Source organism: Schistocerca cancellata, chromosome 8 (assembly GCF_023864275.1).
Source record: "Schistocerca cancellata isolate TAMUIC-IGC-003103 chromosome 8, iqSchCanc2.1, whole genome shotgun sequence".
Lineage (NCBI taxonomy): Eukaryota > Metazoa > Arthropoda > Insecta > Orthoptera > Acrididae > Schistocerca > Schistocerca cancellata.
In genome coordinates this window covers 79,196,512-79,217,421 of record NC_064633.1, presented here as the reverse complement: position 1 = coordinate 79,217,421, position 20,910 = coordinate 79,196,512, and the positions used below count along the sequence as shown (strand labels likewise).

Sequence of the window (20,910 nt, the reverse complement as noted above, 5' to 3'; positions counted from 1 at the left end):
CTTAACAGCATACAAAGGTGTTTATTAAACACAATAATGCCACTGCAGTGCTACACACAATATTATTATTATTATATCTGCTTTGTTTTTGAGAACAGTCATTCTGAATATTAGAAAATTAAACTGAAGCATGTCCTTCTTAATCCAACTCCCAAGTGCAATTAATCACATTTTATTGCAGAAGAGCATGATTTTATCAGAAATTATACTTCCTGTATTCAACTTCTGTGGTAGGTCAGATCCAGATATTTTTCTAAGGGAGCTCCCTTATGAGGGAGAGTGTGGGAAAATCTAAAAGTGTAAAAAAGTAATAATATGGTATTGTATGTAGGCTAAAGTTAAAATATGTAAGATATAATGACAGAGAAATATGTAACACATGAATGAAATATATCAATGCTGATATTACAGTTTGTGAATATTTACTCTTTTCACATGCATAGTAACAAAGGAATATAACACATATTTACATAAAATCTAACCTCTAATTATGTCATAATCCCCCAACTGTGGCGTGTGTCAAAGTCAGATGATAAGCCATAAACTACTCATATATTTTGCCATTGTTTTGTGACTGTTTCAGACGATGATTTTTATTGTGGTTGATGCCTGTTTTTTGAGATGTATTCAATGCTAGCGCTCTTTTGCTTCTTTAATAACATATGGTATATCATGTTGCAATGTCTGGTATAATTTTGCATTTCTAATGATACAGGAATTTGTTTTCATATTAATCCAAAAATCAGCAAATTTTTATGCCAGTTTTAATCCAGATTTTGTTACCAGCTGGTCTTAATCATATTGCTTAATAGGTAAAGTTAGATCAAAATAATAATTATATGTTTCATGAAATATGTTCAGCATAATGTTTACATCTGTTTCATTGAGCACTTCATCCCATTTTCCCTGGCTTAGTAGATATCAGAAGTTTGTAAACCTACTGATGTCCCTGCATAACACATTTTGATGAGTGCCCTTTTTTCTGGACATAGTTCCATTGTTAATAACAGAGCCTCATTATCACTGCAGCCCATATTTAGTACTTTAGTATTGTATGGAGAGTAAGTGTGTTGAATAAAAGTCTTGTCTAACATATAATCACCATACGTGCATGCACACACAGGCACATGCACGCACACAGACACACACACACACACACACACACTACACAGTAAGAATACGTATGGGAATTGCCAGTTTCCTAACAGTGAACATAGGAACAGTTGAAGATTTGCTACATTTTAATGTATTACTACTTGACTGATGCAGTGACACAATGAGTGAAATGTTTCAAGTTTAGTAGAATGAAATTATTAAACATCTGCACAGAACTTGTCCTGAATAGCAAGGCCTAGCACTGAAGGCAGGGATGAGGTTTCACAAACGATATATGACCAATGGGACTGTCAGTCCTCAGAGATGTCGCTTAGATGAGATGTGCAAAGAAATGCGGCTGTTTTCAGCCTGCAATCAGCTTTTTATTATCTCTCCTCGGTCACAAGGCTCTGATGTGGAGTGGCCGTATTTGGAGTACGGCGTTAGCTGTCGAGTGTGACTGTGCTCTGTATAAGACACTCCCAACGGATAAGTTGTGAATCATTTGAACTTCCATTGACGCAGTGGTGTATCATTTACTCCACTGCACACTGGCACATTTTTGGAGGTGTTATGCCTTCACTGGGCTCACGTTTGTTATACACAGTGTCTCTCAGCCACCCCATGTTGTATTCCTACTGCATACATTCTGTCTTAACTTTAGCTGTGCTGATTGCACCATTTTGATTTAAATAAAAAGAGCCTTGTTACACAATAATGCCCTTACCCGAGACCATATTTCCAATTATGGACTCTGTCATTTGCTCTTAATTTAATTTAGACTGACTTGTTTACTACATAGGATTATAGCATTTCTCAAAATTATGTTTGCTAATATCTGTGTGGACAGACATTGATGAATGCAGCATCATGCACGGTGTATGTGGTGACGGAGAATGCCGCAACACACCTGGGAACTTCGTTTGTGACTGCAAGCCTGGCTACGAGAGTACCATGATGATGCAGGTGTGCATGGGTAAGCAGTTGCTTAGCATGTGCTAAAATAGAAGTGCGTATTCTCTAACACACCTTATTCTTAATTTAGTTTATATTGTTGTGTAAAAATATTGTCATTTTTTAACAAATACACTTTTTTCTGTTGGTCTGACATGTAATATCTCACTAATAACGTAGAAAGTACATTATAAATGATACCACATTCTGATTCATCTTGTGTATTGTCAAATACATATCTCAATATTCACAACAATGTGAGAATGAGATTACTGTAAATACAGTTACAGTTAGTGTGGAACAGCTTGACAGAAGCAGAGATATAAGTGAACATTCTTTTATGCATTTCATAATATGTGAGAATCCTCTCAAGCAATTAAGAACATCTTGATATCAAACAAGTATGTACTAGCTCAAGTGAAAGAATTGTAGATGTGTTGTGTGTACCAAATTTAGACGCAATCAAGACCTCACTTAAACAGACTCGTTTCTGATGCATACTAAAATATATCACCTAATTTTACAATATTGCTGGCTCCAGAGAGGAAAATGATTTGTAGTGCCCTCAAATAATAATAATAAAAGTTGATAGTCAAACTCTAAATTCAAAGCCCTTCTTTCCTGGTAGATAACAAAATCTCGTGTCAGATTACTTTGCTCATAGCATTATTTCGTGTTGTGTTATGAAAGTCTAGTAGTATAGTCCCAGTTATTTTATTTTATCAGAATAAATTTCCCATACTTTGTACTATGTTTTAGCCTTCAGAATCACAGATCTATCACTTTCATAGTGTTTTTGTGCAACTAGGCATGATCATCTTCATCCATGAAAAATACTTGCTCATTCATCCATAAATTCTCATGTGAATACTAGGAAAACTTAATGACTATACAGAGGCTTTTCAAGAAATTTGAGGAATATGCAGCTTACACTCCCTTTTGATGAAATTAACAGCCATCGGTTTCTCCTTGCCAGATCGGAAGTACCGTATTTACTCGAATCTAAGCCGCACTCGAATCTAAGCCGCACCTGAAAAATGAGACTCAAAATAAAGGAAAAAAAAATTTCCCGAATCTAAGCCGCACCTGAAATTTGAGACTCGAAATTCAAGGGGAGAGAAAAGTTTTAGGCCGCACCTCCAAATCGAAACAAAGTTTGTCCATTGTAATATGAGACACAATTTAGGTCGAATGAATGACGATACAGCTACAGTAGTTTGGTTCGTGTCTAAGCTTAGCAGTTAAGCTTTACCACGTAGCCATTGCTATGCGTCAGGCGCTCCGTCCGTATTTATACGGGTGCCCTTCCTTTTTCACGTGCTTCGTCTGGTTTGAATCGGCTTATTTTGCTTTGATCTGGTAATTGCCATTTTCTTTGTTATAGGTGTTTGCGTCACTCTTAAGCTGAAAATGCATTACTGCACTGTGTTATGCATTGTTTGTCGCATTCTGATAGTGCGTGTTTACGGCCTGTCGCGGCTCGCGGCACGGCTTGCTTCTGTGCGCGCTACCGCCGCGTACAATTAAAAAAAAAGAGGAATCGTCTCATTAGCGAAACAATGGCAAGAGACCGCAATTTGTTGTTACTTACACTGCTGCTTTCTTTGATAATGATCAACAAGAATCAAATAATAGACTGCGTATGATAGAACATGTTCTGAACGAAAGTTAGGCGAAAATTTTTCTCCGTTTGAAAATCTTTGCGGTCGCTTCTTTATTACATCAAATTCTGCACAGAAATTAAGTCATTTTAGATTTAAAAATCTAGTCACTTGCCGTGCTTCATTTCTGACTGTATTACTATTAGGCATAAGAATAATACGAATATAAACATGACATGATACGTATATTCTTCCGCGTTTGCTGTTGTCTCACTCTAGTTTCGTAGTTTATTAGGCAGACAGGATTTAAATGAGATAGCAGCAAACACGAAAGAATACATGGCAAAATGTTTATATTCGTATAATTCTTATGGTGAAGAGAATACTGTATATGATTCAAATTTCATCAGGTTCCTATTAGCAACCATCTTTTCTCACAGATAGGAAAAAATTCAGAACGTAGAGTTGGCCATATTGACAAACATCCCAAACAGTCTTGCCAGTCAGATTTTCGTAGTACACTGAAATTGTGCTACTTTCGAAGATGAACAATACGGAATTTGTATTTACTTCGTTGGATAATGCATGAAAATGCAGTGGTCGAAACTCGCGGCGGAGAAAAAAAAGCTCGTCTTCCACTTTTTTTTTTAATTTATTTACTGACGCTGAGATTTTGGCGCCAGTATTTATCCTTGTGCCTACAAAACATGCCCGCTTAGCGCTACATATATTCGGCGGCAGAAGTTAGTTGTGGCGGCATGTACCGACATTTTTCATAACTTCTGCATGCTTTGCACTCGATTCTAAGCCGCAGGCGGTTTTTTGGATTACGAAAACCGGAAAAAAAGTGCGGCTTAGATTCGAGTAAATACGGTATTCAGATAGTGACATATGTACCCCCTTTAAAAACACTGTTTGTGATTGGGAAATGTTGCAGCGAACCTAGGTTTTGTTCATTAAAACTCATACACAGTCAAGCATATTCTCAGAAACATTAAATAGAATGTTTGACTTTAGCAGCCTCTAAATCTGTTAATTTCTTACTAACATATGAACTAAGTAATATTAATTGGAACAGAACAATTAGATTTTTTGACATGATCACTGAAAAGTCCAGTGCAACTGCTAAGTAGAGAGCAAACCTTAAGTAAATTCAGGGACGCACTGCTACAATTGTAGTTGGTCAGAATAGATCATATAAAATAGTAACAGATATGCTTAAATGGGAACTGTGAGAAAAAAATCACCATGTTATTCTCTTGAAACTGTAGTAAGTAAATCTAGAGAAGGAGTATTCAAGCTAAGACCATGCAACATTTCTATCATGTATAACATAAGAATCGTCAGAGAGATTAGGGCATATACAGAGCATACACACTGTCATATGTACAAATTGTACAAATATACCTTACTGTGAGTGGTTAGGTGTACTAATAGGACATCCTTTTTATATTCACTCTATGACCAAATTTGTTGTTAATGACAAAAGTAACTTCCATAATTGTAGTGGCAAAAGTGTTCCTTTTAGGCTCTGAGATGCCAAAACCACATGACTAAAACTTTTAGCACGTCAGAGAATAATAGGCACATCTTCATATTAAGAAATCTGTCATATGTTCAGATTGACAATGGCTGTAAAGTTTTCAGTGGAAATACCAGAAGAGGAGGTAATTATGTCCTGGATGCATGCACAAAAACTGATAGTCTGTCTGCTGTATATATTTTTTTTTCCGTTAGAAGAGATAATTCTAATGTGCATATGAACATAGTATAGTTTGAAGAGTTAGTTGGTTAGCAATAAATCATAGCATGTGCTATATATAGTTTAGAATCATACGTACTGGCATTTGTGAAACTAATAAAATGTTGTTTCCTGTTAGATGCTGTAATGGGCAGACTGAATTGCATCCTCTCACCCACTTTCTGTTTATCTTGTGCATGTCTTTTCGTGTTTTCTGAACAGTCACAAGTTTATTGAAAATCTGTTGTCATATTTTGCCCTTATTGTTCCCCAATAAAAGGTTTGGTATTGGTTTTACTCTTGCCTTGAAGTGCTATTTTATTTTTCATAATTACTGTAAGAGTATTGGTTTTTCCCTGTGACCTATATTTTGTATGTTTAAGAGTATCTGCGGAAAAATTTGAAATATCTAGCTGAAGTGAAAGGAACAGCATGTCTTCTGCAATGTTATCCTTCACTGAAAAAATTTGTTAGTATTTTGAGTTAATGACTGGAGGGCACATTCTTCTTACTTTCTAAATACAGGTTCCCCTTTGTTACTTTTCATTTTATAGACTATTTTCTTTGCTTGGTTGTACAACTTTTTGCCCTCTTTATGTGTGGCCTCTATCATTAATTCATTATTATTATTATTGTTTTATTTTTCAAGCTCACAGAAGCACTCATATTCATTTGTACAACAATTTAGACTTTTGGTGTATCATTGATATGTTTGTTGCATCATTTTTTAACTCATAACAGGGAACACTTTTTGCTCGGTATCATACCTAACTATTTAAGTAAGTGGAACAACATTTGATATATGTTAAACTAATATTAATGTTATTGACTGCTAAGCACTGTTTAACTGACCATCTGATACCTATAGGTTTCATCAAGGAAGTTTTAGCAAAGTACCAAATTTATATCAGTTCACATAGTACTGTAGTTCACATAGTACTTCAAGTACTGTGGAAGATATTGCTTTAGAAGGGTTAACTGGCAGTACCTCAGCATGTATCTATATATAATTTGTAAGATACATATTTAAAAGTTGTTTCTTACCAAATTCTTTTTAGACTAATGTCAACAAAGACTTTGGCAAAATGGATAACTTTAAGCATGCTCCAAAATAACAGAGTTCTGTCTGGTGATGAGTATTTTTTAAAACAAATGAAAAAAAACTGAATGTTATTGATTTCATAAAATTTAAAAACTAAAATTTATTTTCAACTGTCTTCAGAATTCATTTATTTTCAAGATATTGAAAAGATATTCCCTTTCTACCTGTAAAACAGGCTGTGTAGTAAAATGGAAAAAATTGATTTTTTTTATTTCAGAAATTTGGGTAAAGATGTGCTTTCTGTAATGTTCATACTATGTCTTCACTTTCATCAGAAGGAAATTTCTCTTGAGAAAACTATAAAATTGTGAGACAGAAATGCTGATTATCACTTACCTTCAGGAGAAATGTCAGTACTGCTAATAGATAGATATAAAAATTAATACACTAATCTAGCTTTCTGAAATAATAGCATTACTAACATTTTTAGTAATTTTACATTTCTTTATGGTTATCGAGAAAGCTCCTACTAAATGTATGGCCAAATTATAAGTCTCTTTCACTTCATTTCTGTAATACGTATAGTGAACTCTCATTAGCACATTTTTGAAGGCACCACAGATTTTGAATTTCATAAGCAGAATAAAATACTACTGAAAAATACCTAATTTTTTAATGACAATTTTTTTAATTAATGCAGAATTAAGGGTACCATATTTGGAGATTTAGGATAATTCAAAGTGCATGTTTTCAAGAACACATTCAGAATATCACATCTAGTAAGTGAATAGTGGTTGTCATTTCGACAAACTGTCAATACATCATACATCTTTGCCTGACTACATTATAATGTAATAAAGTACAGTATGTAGTCCTCTCTTTACAGAGATTTGACTTTTGTCCCAATTTTAATATTGTATTGTCCATCTTAATACGTTCATTATTTCTTTGTCGACTTCAAAACTCAACACATAACTGCTTAACTGTGTCCATTTCTTCAGTAGCATTTGATATTGTAAGAACTGCCAAAGGCTTTGTTTCATCCTGATCTTTCCATTCATCTTGTTTCTGTGCCGTCTGTTCCTGCAACGTCAGTTTTCATGGGCTGACAGATGGCAATAGCTTTGTTACATTCAACAAAAACATCGGAGCTAAGGTAGTCGGTGTTTCCTGCTTGCCCCGTTATTTGCTACCATTCTTCAGCTGCAATTCCTTTGTTTTCTAGTGCGGTGTCTTCTGTAAGTATCTGCTGAAAGCTGGACTTCTTAAAGAAGTTTGAGATTGTGCTATCTTGCACAGAATCCCAGGCACTTCGTACAAAATGTGTAACATCCAAAATCATTACCTTTCTTATTGCAGCATGAAGACAGGCCAGCCTCTTCTGTACAAGAATCTTCCTGTATTTTTGTTTCAGGCATTTTGTAGTGCCTTGGATGAGTGGATGAAGCTGGCTTGTACATTTATAGTATGTAGATATGACTTAATGCTGCACATGCAAGATAAAATAATAAGCCCACTTAAATTACATTAAAAATAGTATTGGGACAATACCATCCTATGATTGGTGAAAGAGTATTTTTCCATGATTGAACAGTGTCAATGCTTATGCTTCCAGCCTCACCTTGAACACATTTGTTCTATAAATAATGTTGGTTCTTGTGCCTTTCAATCCACCCATAAGTGTGTCCAATATTGTATGCATAGTGTTTTGCTTTAGCATGAATCACAGTACCATCAGTTGTAATATTTGAAGCGTGAGCTTGTTTTACCCACTTCAATAGCACATTTTCCTGTTCTGAAAACTAACCTTCTTGCACTCATTTTAGTGTGCAATTTCCTCCTTCTAAACATAATGTTTCAATTATTTTTCATTTGCTTACTATTTTATTTAATGTTGATGGAGAAAATGTTCAGTTTTCTTGCACCATCATGTGTGAATTATTGCCCACTTCCTAAATAATGTTCCACTTTCCTTCATTTGTTAACTGTCTCACTGCATTTTTGTCCATGACATATCAGTATACTGTTTGACACTAAAATATTCAGACTAAAAGTCAGTCAAATGAACACAAATAACTGAGTTACACGCTAAAAATATTCAGTTTATTCTTTGTTTGATACAAATTCAGCCTTGTCTCTGATCTGTACTTTTTGGCAGAACTTGCAAGTCATCAGAGCTACTGTAAACATGTATAAACTACTTGTGCATGTAATTTCTGCCATAGCAAACGATCTAACAATAATATGGAAAGGATAGATTTATACTGACCACACCTCCAGTGCACACAGACAGTGGCCATGCTTGTGTGTGAGTTGTGTTTCTGTGACTGTGTGTATGTTTTTTATTTCGGGAGAAGGGCTTTGTCTGAAAATTTATAATTTTAGCAGTCTTTTCCATTGTGCCTGCATGTGACATTGTGCCTCCTCTATGTGGTGAGTAGCAAGCTGTCCTTTTGATATTCTTGTTATTCCATACAGGACTTACCATTGTCTGCTTTTGCCTAAGTTGCCAGCACTGAACAGCATTGTGTATCCCCATGTTTTCTCACCCTATGGCTATGAATGTCATACTCCCATCACTCTCAAAACCCTAGGCAGCAAAAGCTGCAATGGCCAAACAGTACTCATATTGTCAAATTTGATTGTGCTATTCTGAGAGAGGATGTATAAACAAGTCATTTTAACATGTGTTTAATGCAGTTGGGATTGAGACTTCCAAAAATTGACATACAATGCAAGAAAATGTGGTAATGAGGGACATACTAATGAGATTCCACTGTATTTGTGCTATGTCACACATTTATTGAGCACATTGTCTTTCTCCAGATATTGATGAATGCCAACGGACACCAGGGTTGTGCAGAGGTGGTGTATGTGTGAATACTCCAGGGAGCTTCCGGTGTGAATGTCCTCCAGGCCATGAACTTGCACCAGACAAGCAGTCGTGCAAAGGTGAGTGAGGCATTTGTAAATGTTTGTCACCCAGTTGAATCAGTTTCTGAAATTAGTGCTCCATACTTTTTCATGCATTTCTGGACTGTGATTCATAATGGATGGAAATTTAGGAACTAATCTTTCTGATTTTCCATTTCACTTTTTATTCCTCATCTCATACAACAAATTTTATTATTATTATTATTATTATAACCACTGTTATTATTATTATTATTACTGTTGCAACAACATCCTAGTAGTTCTGAACATGTCAGATATATTGTTTTTGTATGTTAGATATATTAGCATTCACCACTTCAGCCAGTCTGAGCCTGCTTTGATAGTACTTCACCATTCCAAGTGAAGAATCCAATCCCTATCATGATGACAGTTGTATTTCATGTCCTTTGTAAAGAAAAAAGAACAAGTGGATGTGTGCTGTGTAAGTTGATTAGACCAGCATTTCTCAACTGCCATGTTGCGAGACATTGGTATGTCGCAAATACATGTAAACTGTGTCAATAGATTGTTAATTACTTCTAATCTTCCACAGATAAAATATCTAGAACATAAAAAACTTGATACCTAATCATTTCCTTTCAGCAGCCCAGTTTGCAAAAAATTCCCCATCATTATATGTATGACAAAAAACTATGTCATATGTAGTTTATTTGTTTACTTTTTTTAATGTACCAAAAAAATCACTTGTAGGGGTGTCTCTAAAGTTAGAAACATACTGTGGTGTGCCCGAAAGGATAAAAGGCTGAGAAATGTGGGGTTAGGGAAAGAAAAAAAAAACATTAGAAGAACTGTGTTCCATGTCTGTGTTAATAAAACTTTAAAATTTTATAGATATTGATGAGTGTTCACGCACGAGTGGCATCTGTTCAAATGGTGTATGTGAAAACATGATGGGAACCTACCAGTGTGTTTGTGATGATGGTTACCAGCAGACTGGTCTGAAGCTGCACTGTGAAGGTAATCAAATCTTACTTATAATTCCATTTTTCAGACACGGGTACCATTGTACTAATTGACTATAATTCAGCTTTACTCATAACATTTCTTTTTTTCATTGCGGCAAGGAGATTTCCAATGGTAAATTCTACAGCAAATATTGCCTTACATCTAATTTTTAATTGTAACAGTGGATGCTCCTCTAAATCCCAGGTGCTATAAGGAATAGATGGCTCTGTTGTGGCAGATAAACACATAAAAATAAAATAAAAAATAAAAAAAGAAACTAAGGAAAGTGGCTCTTCTTTCTGATTTGTTAATTTGTTTATTTGTCAGTCCTTTCCCAAATGTCAGCAACTTGTAGTCAGAGGATAGGCTGCTTCTCTCTCTCAAATTGTCCAAATGTTGATTCTTTGTTTCCTGTGAACATAAATAGTACAGAAGTCTTTCAGTGACAATTTTATCTTTCATTCTAAATGATAACAACTAAAGACAAAATTATTGGAGTAACAGATAAATGTTTTAAATAGATCTGATACAGCACAGGAATACAACAAAGCAAGTATTACCTCTGTGTAGTTTCCAGATCACCTTATTCCTACACTGTGGGAAAAACTAGATTTTTAGTCCAATAATAACAAACAAAATGAGTAAAGAGACAATTCACCACATAATTGGTATGTAGAGTGATGAATAGGGACATCATCAATGTGCTGAAGGTTGTTGCTTGATTTACGAACTTGTGACAAGAGTAGCAGCGCTGCAAGAATATAGCTTGTGTGGTGGTGGTTGAGGTGCTCACACATGAGTGCACTCTTTAAGAAGAATGCAGGTTCAAAAGCTGAGCCACATTATTTAGTTTGTTTTACAAGTGTCTATGGCAAATGATTTCTTTTCTCATTGTACTGTTTCTATTCCAACTAGTACTTCCTGTTATTAGATAATTATTCATTCTGTTTGGCACTACTTAGCCCTTATAATGTACACAAAACTCTTCCATTCAAGAGCTTGTTAACTGTTCGATAATATTTTATTATTTAAGCACTTATAATGTACATAAACCTCTTCGATTCAAGAACTTGTTAAATGTTCAGTGATATTTTATTATACACTGCTGTGAGTGTATGGGGATGCATTAGACTGTTGTCTGCAAGACAGCTAAAGCAGATGCATTAAGAACTCATTTATGAAAGAATGGTTGAATATTAGCAAAGTAAGTAGAATGTAGTTAACGATTAAAGACAAAGAAGCTAAACGTTTATAGATAATAGTCTTGTCTCCTACAGTACAATTTTCCAATGTATTGGTTTATTGAGATGTTATGGATATGATGAAAGCTATTTACATGTTGTTGCTCTGCACTGTATACTGTAGTGTTAACAGTTTGATGATTGTATGAAAACAGCATTCAAAATTCAGAATTATATTCATGGTTACATTAATTTGGGGGTGATGAGCAATAGATGAAGGTGGGGGCACACATCATCCATGATGCATGTTGCCAAGCTATATTGCTGCTGACTACCGTCAGGTTCATTTGGCTATGGTACATCAAACTATACGTTCAGTTCTATGAGGGAAGTAACCAGTTTTTTGCGTGTGTTTGGGTGAGAGAGAGAGAGAGAGAGAGAGAGAGAGTAATGTATAATGGTTGCATTGTTAATGTAATGTTAATGTATTTTTCACTTAGAAAGTGTATTGTAGTTACAAACTGAGTCATTCCACGTCATGGAGAATGATCATAATATACACTCATGCTCATAAATTAAGGATCATTGCAGAATGTGCTGCCACACAACGTGGCACTACACAAAACTGGCGCTAATAGCATAGGCACATAGGGAACACACACGACACAGATCTGTAAGTCCACAGTATTGATGATAAGTTAAGAAAACCATCCCGAAACACATGAGCTACAAAACGCCACTGTTTCCTGAGCATGTACCCCAACATCAATATGAGATATGGTCACCATGCACACGTACACAGGCCGCACAACGGTTTGGCATAATCTGGATCAGGTGGTCGACCAGCTGCTGCGATGTAGCCTCCCATTCTTGCACCAGTGCCTGTCGGAGCTCCTGAAGTGTCCTAGGGGTGTGAAGACATGCAGCGATATGTCGACCGAGAGCATCTCAGATGTGCCCAGTGGGATTTAGGACTGGCGAACAGGCAGGCCACTCCATTCGCCTGATATCTCCTGTTTCAAGGTACTCCTCCACGATGACAGCTCAGTGGGGCCATGCATTATCATCCATCAGGAGGAAGTTGGGGCCCACTGCACCCCTGAAAAGGTGGACATACTGGTGCAAAATGATGACCTGATACACCTGACCTGTCACAGTTCCTCTGTCAAAGACATGCAGGGGTATACGTGCACCAATCATAATACCATGACCTCCAAACACGTCCCTTTCCAAGACATTAAGGGGTTGGTATCTGGTTCCTGGTTCATGCCAGATGAAAACCTAGGTAGAATCACTGTTCGGACTATTCCTGGACTTGTCTGTGAACATAACCTGCGACCACTGTTCCAATTATCATGTACTTTATTCTTGACACCAGGCTTTACGGGCTCTCCTGTGGCAAGGGGTGACCTTGTAGGTCTCCGGGCGAATAAACCATGTCTGTTTAGCTGTTTGTAGACTGTGTGTCTGGAGACAACTGTTCCAGTGGCTGTGGTAAGGTCCCGAGCAAGGCTACCTGCAGTATGTCATGGTCATCTGCGGGCACTGATGGTGAGATGTCGGTCTTCTTTTGGTGTTGTACACTGTGGACATCCTATACTGTAGCGCCTGGACATAATCTTGAGATCACACTTTGTGGCACACGGAGGGCCCGTGCTATGTCCTGCTGTGTTTGACCAGCCTCCAGTTGCCCCAATATTCTACCCCTCATATCATCATCAATACGTGTTCTTTGAGGAGCCATTTTCAACACACAGTCACCATTAGCACATCTGAAAACGTCTGCACACTTACTCACTGCACCGTACTCTGACATGCACCAACACACCTCTGCGTATGTGGACTGCTGCTAGCGCCGCCGCACGATGACCGCAGGTCAGATGCACCACATGGTCCTACCCCGAGGTGATTGAAACCCGCAAACCACCCACCAGAGCATTGTTTCACCATGTATCAGCATTATCCTTAATTTATGAGCAGGAGTGTAGTATATGGAACATGCAGGTAACTGGTGGCACTTTTCAGTATAGTTTTTCTATGGTTTCCAACCAACACTGTTATTCCGCTAAGAAAGTAGACTATTAATGTAACTGTCACATTATGTCGACATTTAAACAATTTAATGGGTAGCTGATCAGTCAAAAATATAGTTACAGAATTTAAAGGAAATTTGAATTATCTCTCTTGTTATTTTGTTAAAAATAGTGCTTATTTTGTTAAAAATAGTGCTTTTATCATTTAATATTCTTCTGCTAAATAATACTTTTCTAGAAGGAGGGTTTCCAGTTTTCCATAGAGCGATCCTAGTTTCTTTGATATGCTTCTGTTTCATTTTTGTTAATTTTCACAGTGCTATATAGTGGTGTCTGTACATGGAGCTGGAAATATAACTTTACTTAAAGAACAGTAAGATTTTAAAAAAATTCCACATAAAGTAATAAGAAAGAAAACCTTTGCTAGCAACAGAAGAGCAGTAGTGACAGATATGAAGAGCAGTAATGATAGATATTCCAAGTAGATGCCACTATTCTTCTTCTTCTTCTTCAACCTCTCCTTCAATTTGTTCATTTAGTCTAGTAGAGGCCACTGTATTTTAAATAGGGAAAATTAAGTTATCTCTGCACATGAAAATTGATAATATATTGAAGTATTTTGTTTCCTTAAGGTGTGCTTTCTTTTATTTATTATATTTAAATCTTATTTTCTTTTTCTTTGCCATTTACAATAATATATTATGCCAACACCCACCCAACCTCCAGCCTTCCCTGCCCTTCACTCACTCCCACACTACATATTTCATCGTTTGCAAAATTAAGCCTGTTTAAATACGTTGCCCAATGGTAACATTCGTTATTTGTTAACTTACTGGTTTTGTTTAGCTAGGGCTCTACAAATAATATTGCTCTTTCATTGTATACTAAACTGCTCCATCTACAAATGTGTGAGCTCAGATGCAAGGTGTGGGGCGGCGGGTGGAATTAATTGTTGTTATTTAAATGTTTTATACCTAAAAACAAAGATGATGTGACTTACCAAATGAAAGTGGTGGCAGGTCGACAGACACACAAACGAACACAAACATACACACAAAATTCAAGCTTTCGCAACAAACTGTTGCCTCATCAGGAAAGAGGGAAGGAGAGGGAAAGACGAAAGGATGTGGGTTTTAAGGGAGAGGGTAAGGAGTCATTCCAGTCCCGGGAGCGGAAAGACTTACCTTAGGGGGAAAAAAGGACGGGTATACACTCGCACACACACGCATATCCATCCACACATATACAGACACAAGCAGACATATTTCTGTATATGTGTGGATGGATATGCGTGTGTGTGCGAGTGTATACCCGTCCTTTTTTCCCCCTAAGGTAAGTCTTTCCGCTCCCGGGACTGGAATGACTCCTTACCCTCTCCCTTAAAACCCACATCCTTTCGTCTTTCCCTCTCCTTCCCTCTTTCCTGATGAGGCAACAGTTTGTTGCGAAAGCTTGAATTTTGTGTGTATGTTTGTGTTCGTTTGTGTGTCTGTCGACCTGCCACCACTTTCATTTGGTAAGTCACATCATCTTTGTTTTTAGGTATATTTTTCCTTCGTGGAATGTTTCCTTCTATTATAACCATATCATTATTTAAATGTTTTGTTTTTCCCGGCCGATGCACCAATTGTGGGGCGGCGGGTGGTATGATTGTTAATATATGTTCCTATTATTTATGCTGTCTTTTGCCGTTCTCAACACTGGCTCTCTAACTAAAATATTGGCAACCAGAAAGTGATTAACAAAATGTGAAGCCTGTAATTAGAATTCCTAGTGCCCACTTCATCTGAGAAATACACTTATAGCTACAGCTTATAGCTCTGAGGAATTAAGAGATTGTCTGGGATTCATAATCAAAAAACGATCGTGTAAAAACGTTCGCTATATTCTGAAAGTCACAGATGAAAAAAAAACTAAATAATGGTAGAATGTCTGTCCCATGGCGGCACGTGAAAATACGACATACACAAACTGAAGATATATCATTAATGTCATCCCAGAATTAACAATTCACTCGAAAATGATTTCATGGTTACGCGTATCCCGAGTAACTTATTACGGCATCCGAGGCTGTTTATAGCAATGATACCGACACGACGCGACTCCGGTCACAGGTGGTGTGCTATTCAGCGTCTGGAGAGAAGTGGGGCCTTTTTTTCTCACGCAGTGTTCTTATATATAAAGCCGCGGTGCGGACGGCTAAGGGAACACCTGATCAAATCGGCTCTCCCGACTAGCCGCTGGGCTATAAGTTATTGAATAAATCATCGCTTCCTTTGCTGATGGCCGATGAAGCTCTCAATTTAAATGTGCATTCAGCACACAGGTAAGTAATCATAATAAAAGTCTAACGTGGCTAAGTTAAATATTTTGGGCGAGAGAATTAATTTAATTACACTACACGCAGTAGACAAGCTCTGAACTTGCCCTTTGGAGATACGCTATCGCTATAGTTTTATAGTTATTCAATTGAAACTTCTCACATCTTTATTATTATAGCGGATCTCCATTCTACTTAAATATAAACATCCTAGCCTTATTTATTAGCCTACTTAATCTAACTTGCTTCCTTAATTTTTAAGACAAAAACCAGAAAAATCATGAATTTCCACTAAAATTTTAATTTGTGAGATCCAAAGTACTGTTTCTATTAAATTATTATGAAAAAGGAATCTAAATATAAATTTTTAAGTCTAACTCTTTTTTGTTGCGCCAATGATTTTTACAGAAAAACGTCCAAATTTCGAAAATGGTTAAAGTCATTGAACTGACATTCAACACAAGTTGATTTAGTATTCCTCCTGACATGCTAGAAACATTTCAGGTTATTTACTTGATTTTTAAAGTATTGCGCAACATTTATGATGTCAGAGCTAGTTACAGCAGACTAGGCTGGCACACAATGGAAAGACTGATGAGAATTTTATACAGCGTGAGTAGGCTGCTTCCCTACAGAGGGGAGCGGCTAGTAAAAAATAAAATAAAAATTGGGTGAGGGGAAGGGGACAACAGCGAAAATAGAAGGAGTCCTATTTGAAAGTGCACTTCTGTGAAATTAAAATTTGTTGCTGGGCAGTATTCAGTACTGTGTTGTGCTGTGCATTGGGACAGTCTTGGAACCTTCTAGCCACACTGTCCACAAGATGACTGAGACATTGCTGCTCAAATTTGTACCACTCTTTGACAGTGGCCATCCTGTTGTGAGGAGTGCTCTTGTAATGACACACTGCAAGTTTTGATTGGTCCTAAGCATTCTCGGCTCAGCTCGTACTGCAGGTACTTTTTTAGTTGATCCCTGCTTCCTGGAGGAAGGTGTCCATGATTTGTGAGCAGGTGCCCATATATTGAAAAGGAGCCCATTGGTGAAATGTTGACTGTAGGACTGGACAGTAGGTTGAAGGATCGTGCCCCAACACTGTAGAGCGCTAAAATCACCCTCGATAGTTATGAGAGGCTTCTAACATCTGCACATGAGACTGGCTCAAAACAGAAGCAACCCACCTCCGTGCAGAGTCGGCGGGACTCCGTGTCTGAGATGCTCAATCATTGCCTACTGTACACTTCTGTGACAATCACCAGGCATCAGAAACATAACTGCTTTCATTGTTGAAGAGAACATGATGCCACTGAAACATGTTCTACTATGTGTTCCCTTGCCTCCACTCTTCAGGTATCACGATGCTGGGTGGTTTATACTGCTGTTAATAATGGATACTTAGAGTTCAGATTGGTTGGGTGGAGACAGTTATGTAGTGCTTGGGTTAACACAGCCTTCAAATAATCATCTTGATGTTGAAGCTCTTTTTTCTGTTTGTGGTTTAAAAATAACATATGTTTTTGAGTGGGGTCCACCTTTAGCCTTCGAAGTTGCCTCCAGGAAAAGGAAGCCACAGTTTTGCGTACCCTCACCTTTCCCCCACCTTCCACTCTTCTCTACAGATTGTATCTATAGACCCAAAATGTCTAACTATAAATACTGTGGTTTTCGATTTCATCCTCAACCAGTTCTCCTCCTCCTTCCCCCCCCCCCCCCCCCCCCCCCCCCCCCTCGGTGCCATCCTCCCCCTCGCCTGTTAATATGACATTGTAATACTTTGTACATATGAATAAAAACGACAAGGATCACTATGGTTTGAATTCCATGTTAAACGTAAGGTGTCCCTATAACTGACTTTACCAACAAGTTCTCACTTTGGAGGAACACAATAGCAAACTCCCTACATTAGGACAGTGGCTGATAAAGAACCGTTGCATCAAATTAAGCTTAAGGTCGATTATTGATTTACTTTTAATTTGTATGAATTTCATTATTGTTTGTAGTAAGTCTCTTGGCAGTAGTGTTATAAAGTGTATGGATTCAGACATTATGTTCTCTGTGATGGATTATCTTCATTTTTGCACAAGATATTCTATAATTTTTTAAATGTAGAGACTATTGGATTTTGTAGTTTTTTGGATGTATATGCCCTTTCAGGAAAGGTGAATCATTTTTTGCAGATTCTTTCCAATTTTTTATGTTTTACTTTTTTTAACAAATCTCATAAAGATTAAAATCTTCTGGGTATTATGCCACTCATTGCTAAAAACTAACAACAATGATAAACTAAAACTGACGTTTCGGCCGAATTGCAACGGCCTTCCTCAGGGCACGACTGGTTTTGCATGGGGATAGGTGCTTCGCAATCGATACAAGAAGAGCAAGAACCATTTACTATCGGGCCAGCTGTGCATTATTAAGGGAGAGGATACAACACTTCTGGAGCTTCATAGACTACGGGGCAACTGTACACCATGCATTTATGGCTGTCAACTACGTTATCAGTGAAGGACTGGGATAACATCAACCGAATAACCCACAACCAGGTCTGCATGGAGGAGGACTTGGTCAGTAGTTGACAGAAAAAGAAATTTGGGGAGCTAACGGTAAACAGACACCAGTCACAGCTAAGTCTGGATACAGCTTGTACCGCAGTTAACATCTTGACACAGACCATCAGTGAGGCAGTGATGTCAGTTCTGTCCAAAGGGTTAAACTTCGCAGTTAAGCCCACAAAGATTCCCACAGAAGAGATCATTCAATCTGTGGAGGTGTCACTCCACGAAGTACCACGTGTCGAAGCAGAAAAGATAAGGCAGGAAACTGTAAGAATTTTACAAACAGCAAAACCACCCAGAGCCAATATCACACGTGAAGAAAGACAGGCCATAAAGGAGCACAGGAATAACAAGGATAGTGTGGTCCTACATGCGGACAAAGGAAATGCTACTGTTCTGATGGACGTTTCTGAATAAGAAAAGAAGATGGACGAACTGCTATTTACAGAGTATTAAGGAGTGACCCGACGGTGAGGATAGGCAGAAATCTGAAGGCCCTCGTAAAGGACTCGAGAATTGATACTGACACAGCCAAGAGACTAATCACCAAGATGCCTGTTCCTCCTAGAATCTACAGAGTACCTAAGCTCAATAAGGAGGGTTATCTGCTGAGTCCCATAGTGAACGGAATAGATTCACCTATGTATTATGTTGTGAAACATCTGGCACCTAAGTTATGCCGTCTTGTGGGACAAACAGACTCCTACGTGAAAGACTCTTCCTACTTCATACAACTGATTAGGGAACAGCGAATAAAGCCATCAGACATTATGCTCAGTTTTGACATCAAGTCTCTCTTCACTAACGTACATATTGAAGAGACTATGCGCATTCTACAGGATGGGACCCAACCAGATATCTGTGATCTGATGCGCTTATGCCTGTCATCTACATACTTCACCTGGCGGGGAAGATATTACGAACAGTTAGATGGAGTGGCAATGGGTTCCCCGCACTCCCCTGTAGCTGCGGACATCTTCATGGAAGCCTTTGAGCAAACAGCTGTAGCTTCTGCCTCGTTGGTACCAGTTGTTGGCTACGATATGTGGATGACACATTCGTTATCTGACCTCACGGTGAAGCGGAATTGCGATACTTCCTCCAGCACTCAAATATGTTGTTGTTGTTGTTGTTGTGGTTTTCAGTCCTGAGACGGGTTTGATTCAGCTCTCCTTGCTAATTTATCCTGTGCAAGCTCCTTCATCTCCCAGTAACTACTGCAGCCTACATCCTTCTGAATCTGCTTAGTGTATTCATCTCTTGGTCTCCCTCTACGATTTTTACCCTCCACGCTGCCCTCCAATGCTAAATTTGTGATCCCTTGATGCCTCAGGACATGTCCTACCAACTGATCCCTTCTTCTAGTCAAGTTTTGCCACAAACTTCTCTTCTCTCCAATCCTATTCAGTATCTCCTCATTAGTTATGTGATCTACCCACCTAATCTTCAACATTCTTCTGTGGCACCATATTTAGAAAGCTTCTATTCTCTTCTTGCCAAAACTATTTATTGTCCACGTTTCACTTCCATACATGGCTACACTCCATACAATTACTTTCAGAAATGACTTCCTGACTCTTAAATCTATACTCGATGTTAACAAATTTCTCTTCTTCAGAAACGCTTTCCTTGCCATTGTCAGTCTACATTTTATATCCTCTCTACTTTGACCATCATCAGTTATTTTGCTCCCCAAATAGCAAAACTCCTTTGCTACTTTAAGTGTCTCACTTCCTAATCTAATTCACTCAGCATCACCCGACTTATTTCGACTAGATTCCATTATCCTCGTTTTACTTTTGTTCATCTTATATCCTCCTTTCAAGACACTGTCCATTCCGTTCAGCTGCTCTTCCAGGTCCTTTGCTGTCTCTGACAGAATTACAATGTCATCGGCGAACCTTTTTATTTCTTCTCCATGGATTTTAATACCTACTCTGAATTTTTCTTTTGTTTCCTTTACTGCTTGCTCAATATACAGATTGAATAACATCGGGGAGAGGGTACAACCCTGTCTCACTCCCTTCCCAACCACTGCTTCCCTTTCATGCCCCTCGACTCTTATAACTGCCATCTGGTTTCTGTACAAATTGTAAATAGCCATTCGCTCCCTGTATTTTACCCCTGCCACCTTTAGAATTTGAAACAGAGTATTCCAGTCAACATTGTCAAAAGCTTTCTCTGAGTCTACAAATGCTAGAAACGTAGGTTTGCCTTTCCTTAATCTTTCTTCTAAGATAAGTCGTAAGGTCAGTATTGCCTCATGTGTTCCAGTATTTCTATGGAATCCAAACTGCTCTTCCCCGAGGTCGGCTTCTACCAGTTTTTCCATTCGTCTGTAAATAATTCGCGTTAGTATTTTGCAGCTGTGGCTTATTAAACTGATTGTTCGGTAAATTTCACATCTGTCAACACCTGCTTTCTTTGGGATTGGAATTATTATATTCTTCTTGAAGTCTGAGGGTATTTCGCCTGTTCATACATCTTG

The 20,910-nt window shown here is 37.8% G+C and overlaps 1 protein-coding gene across 1 annotated transcript in view; it reads left to right on the top strand.

Moving 5' to 3' along the window:
- Nucleotides 1-20,910, top strand: part of LOC126094444 (fibrillin-2-like) — a 354,361-nt gene that overhangs the window by 98,086 nt on the left and 235,365 nt on the right. The window contains exons 12-14 of the mRNA XM_049908817.1: nt 1,946-2,071; nt 9,260-9,385; nt 10,220-10,345. Of these exons, the coding sequence (XP_049764774.1) occupies nt 1,946-2,071; nt 9,260-9,385; nt 10,220-10,345 (378 nt within the window). The remainder of the gene's footprint in view (nt 1-1,945; nt 2,072-9,259; nt 9,386-10,219; nt 10,346-20,910) is intronic.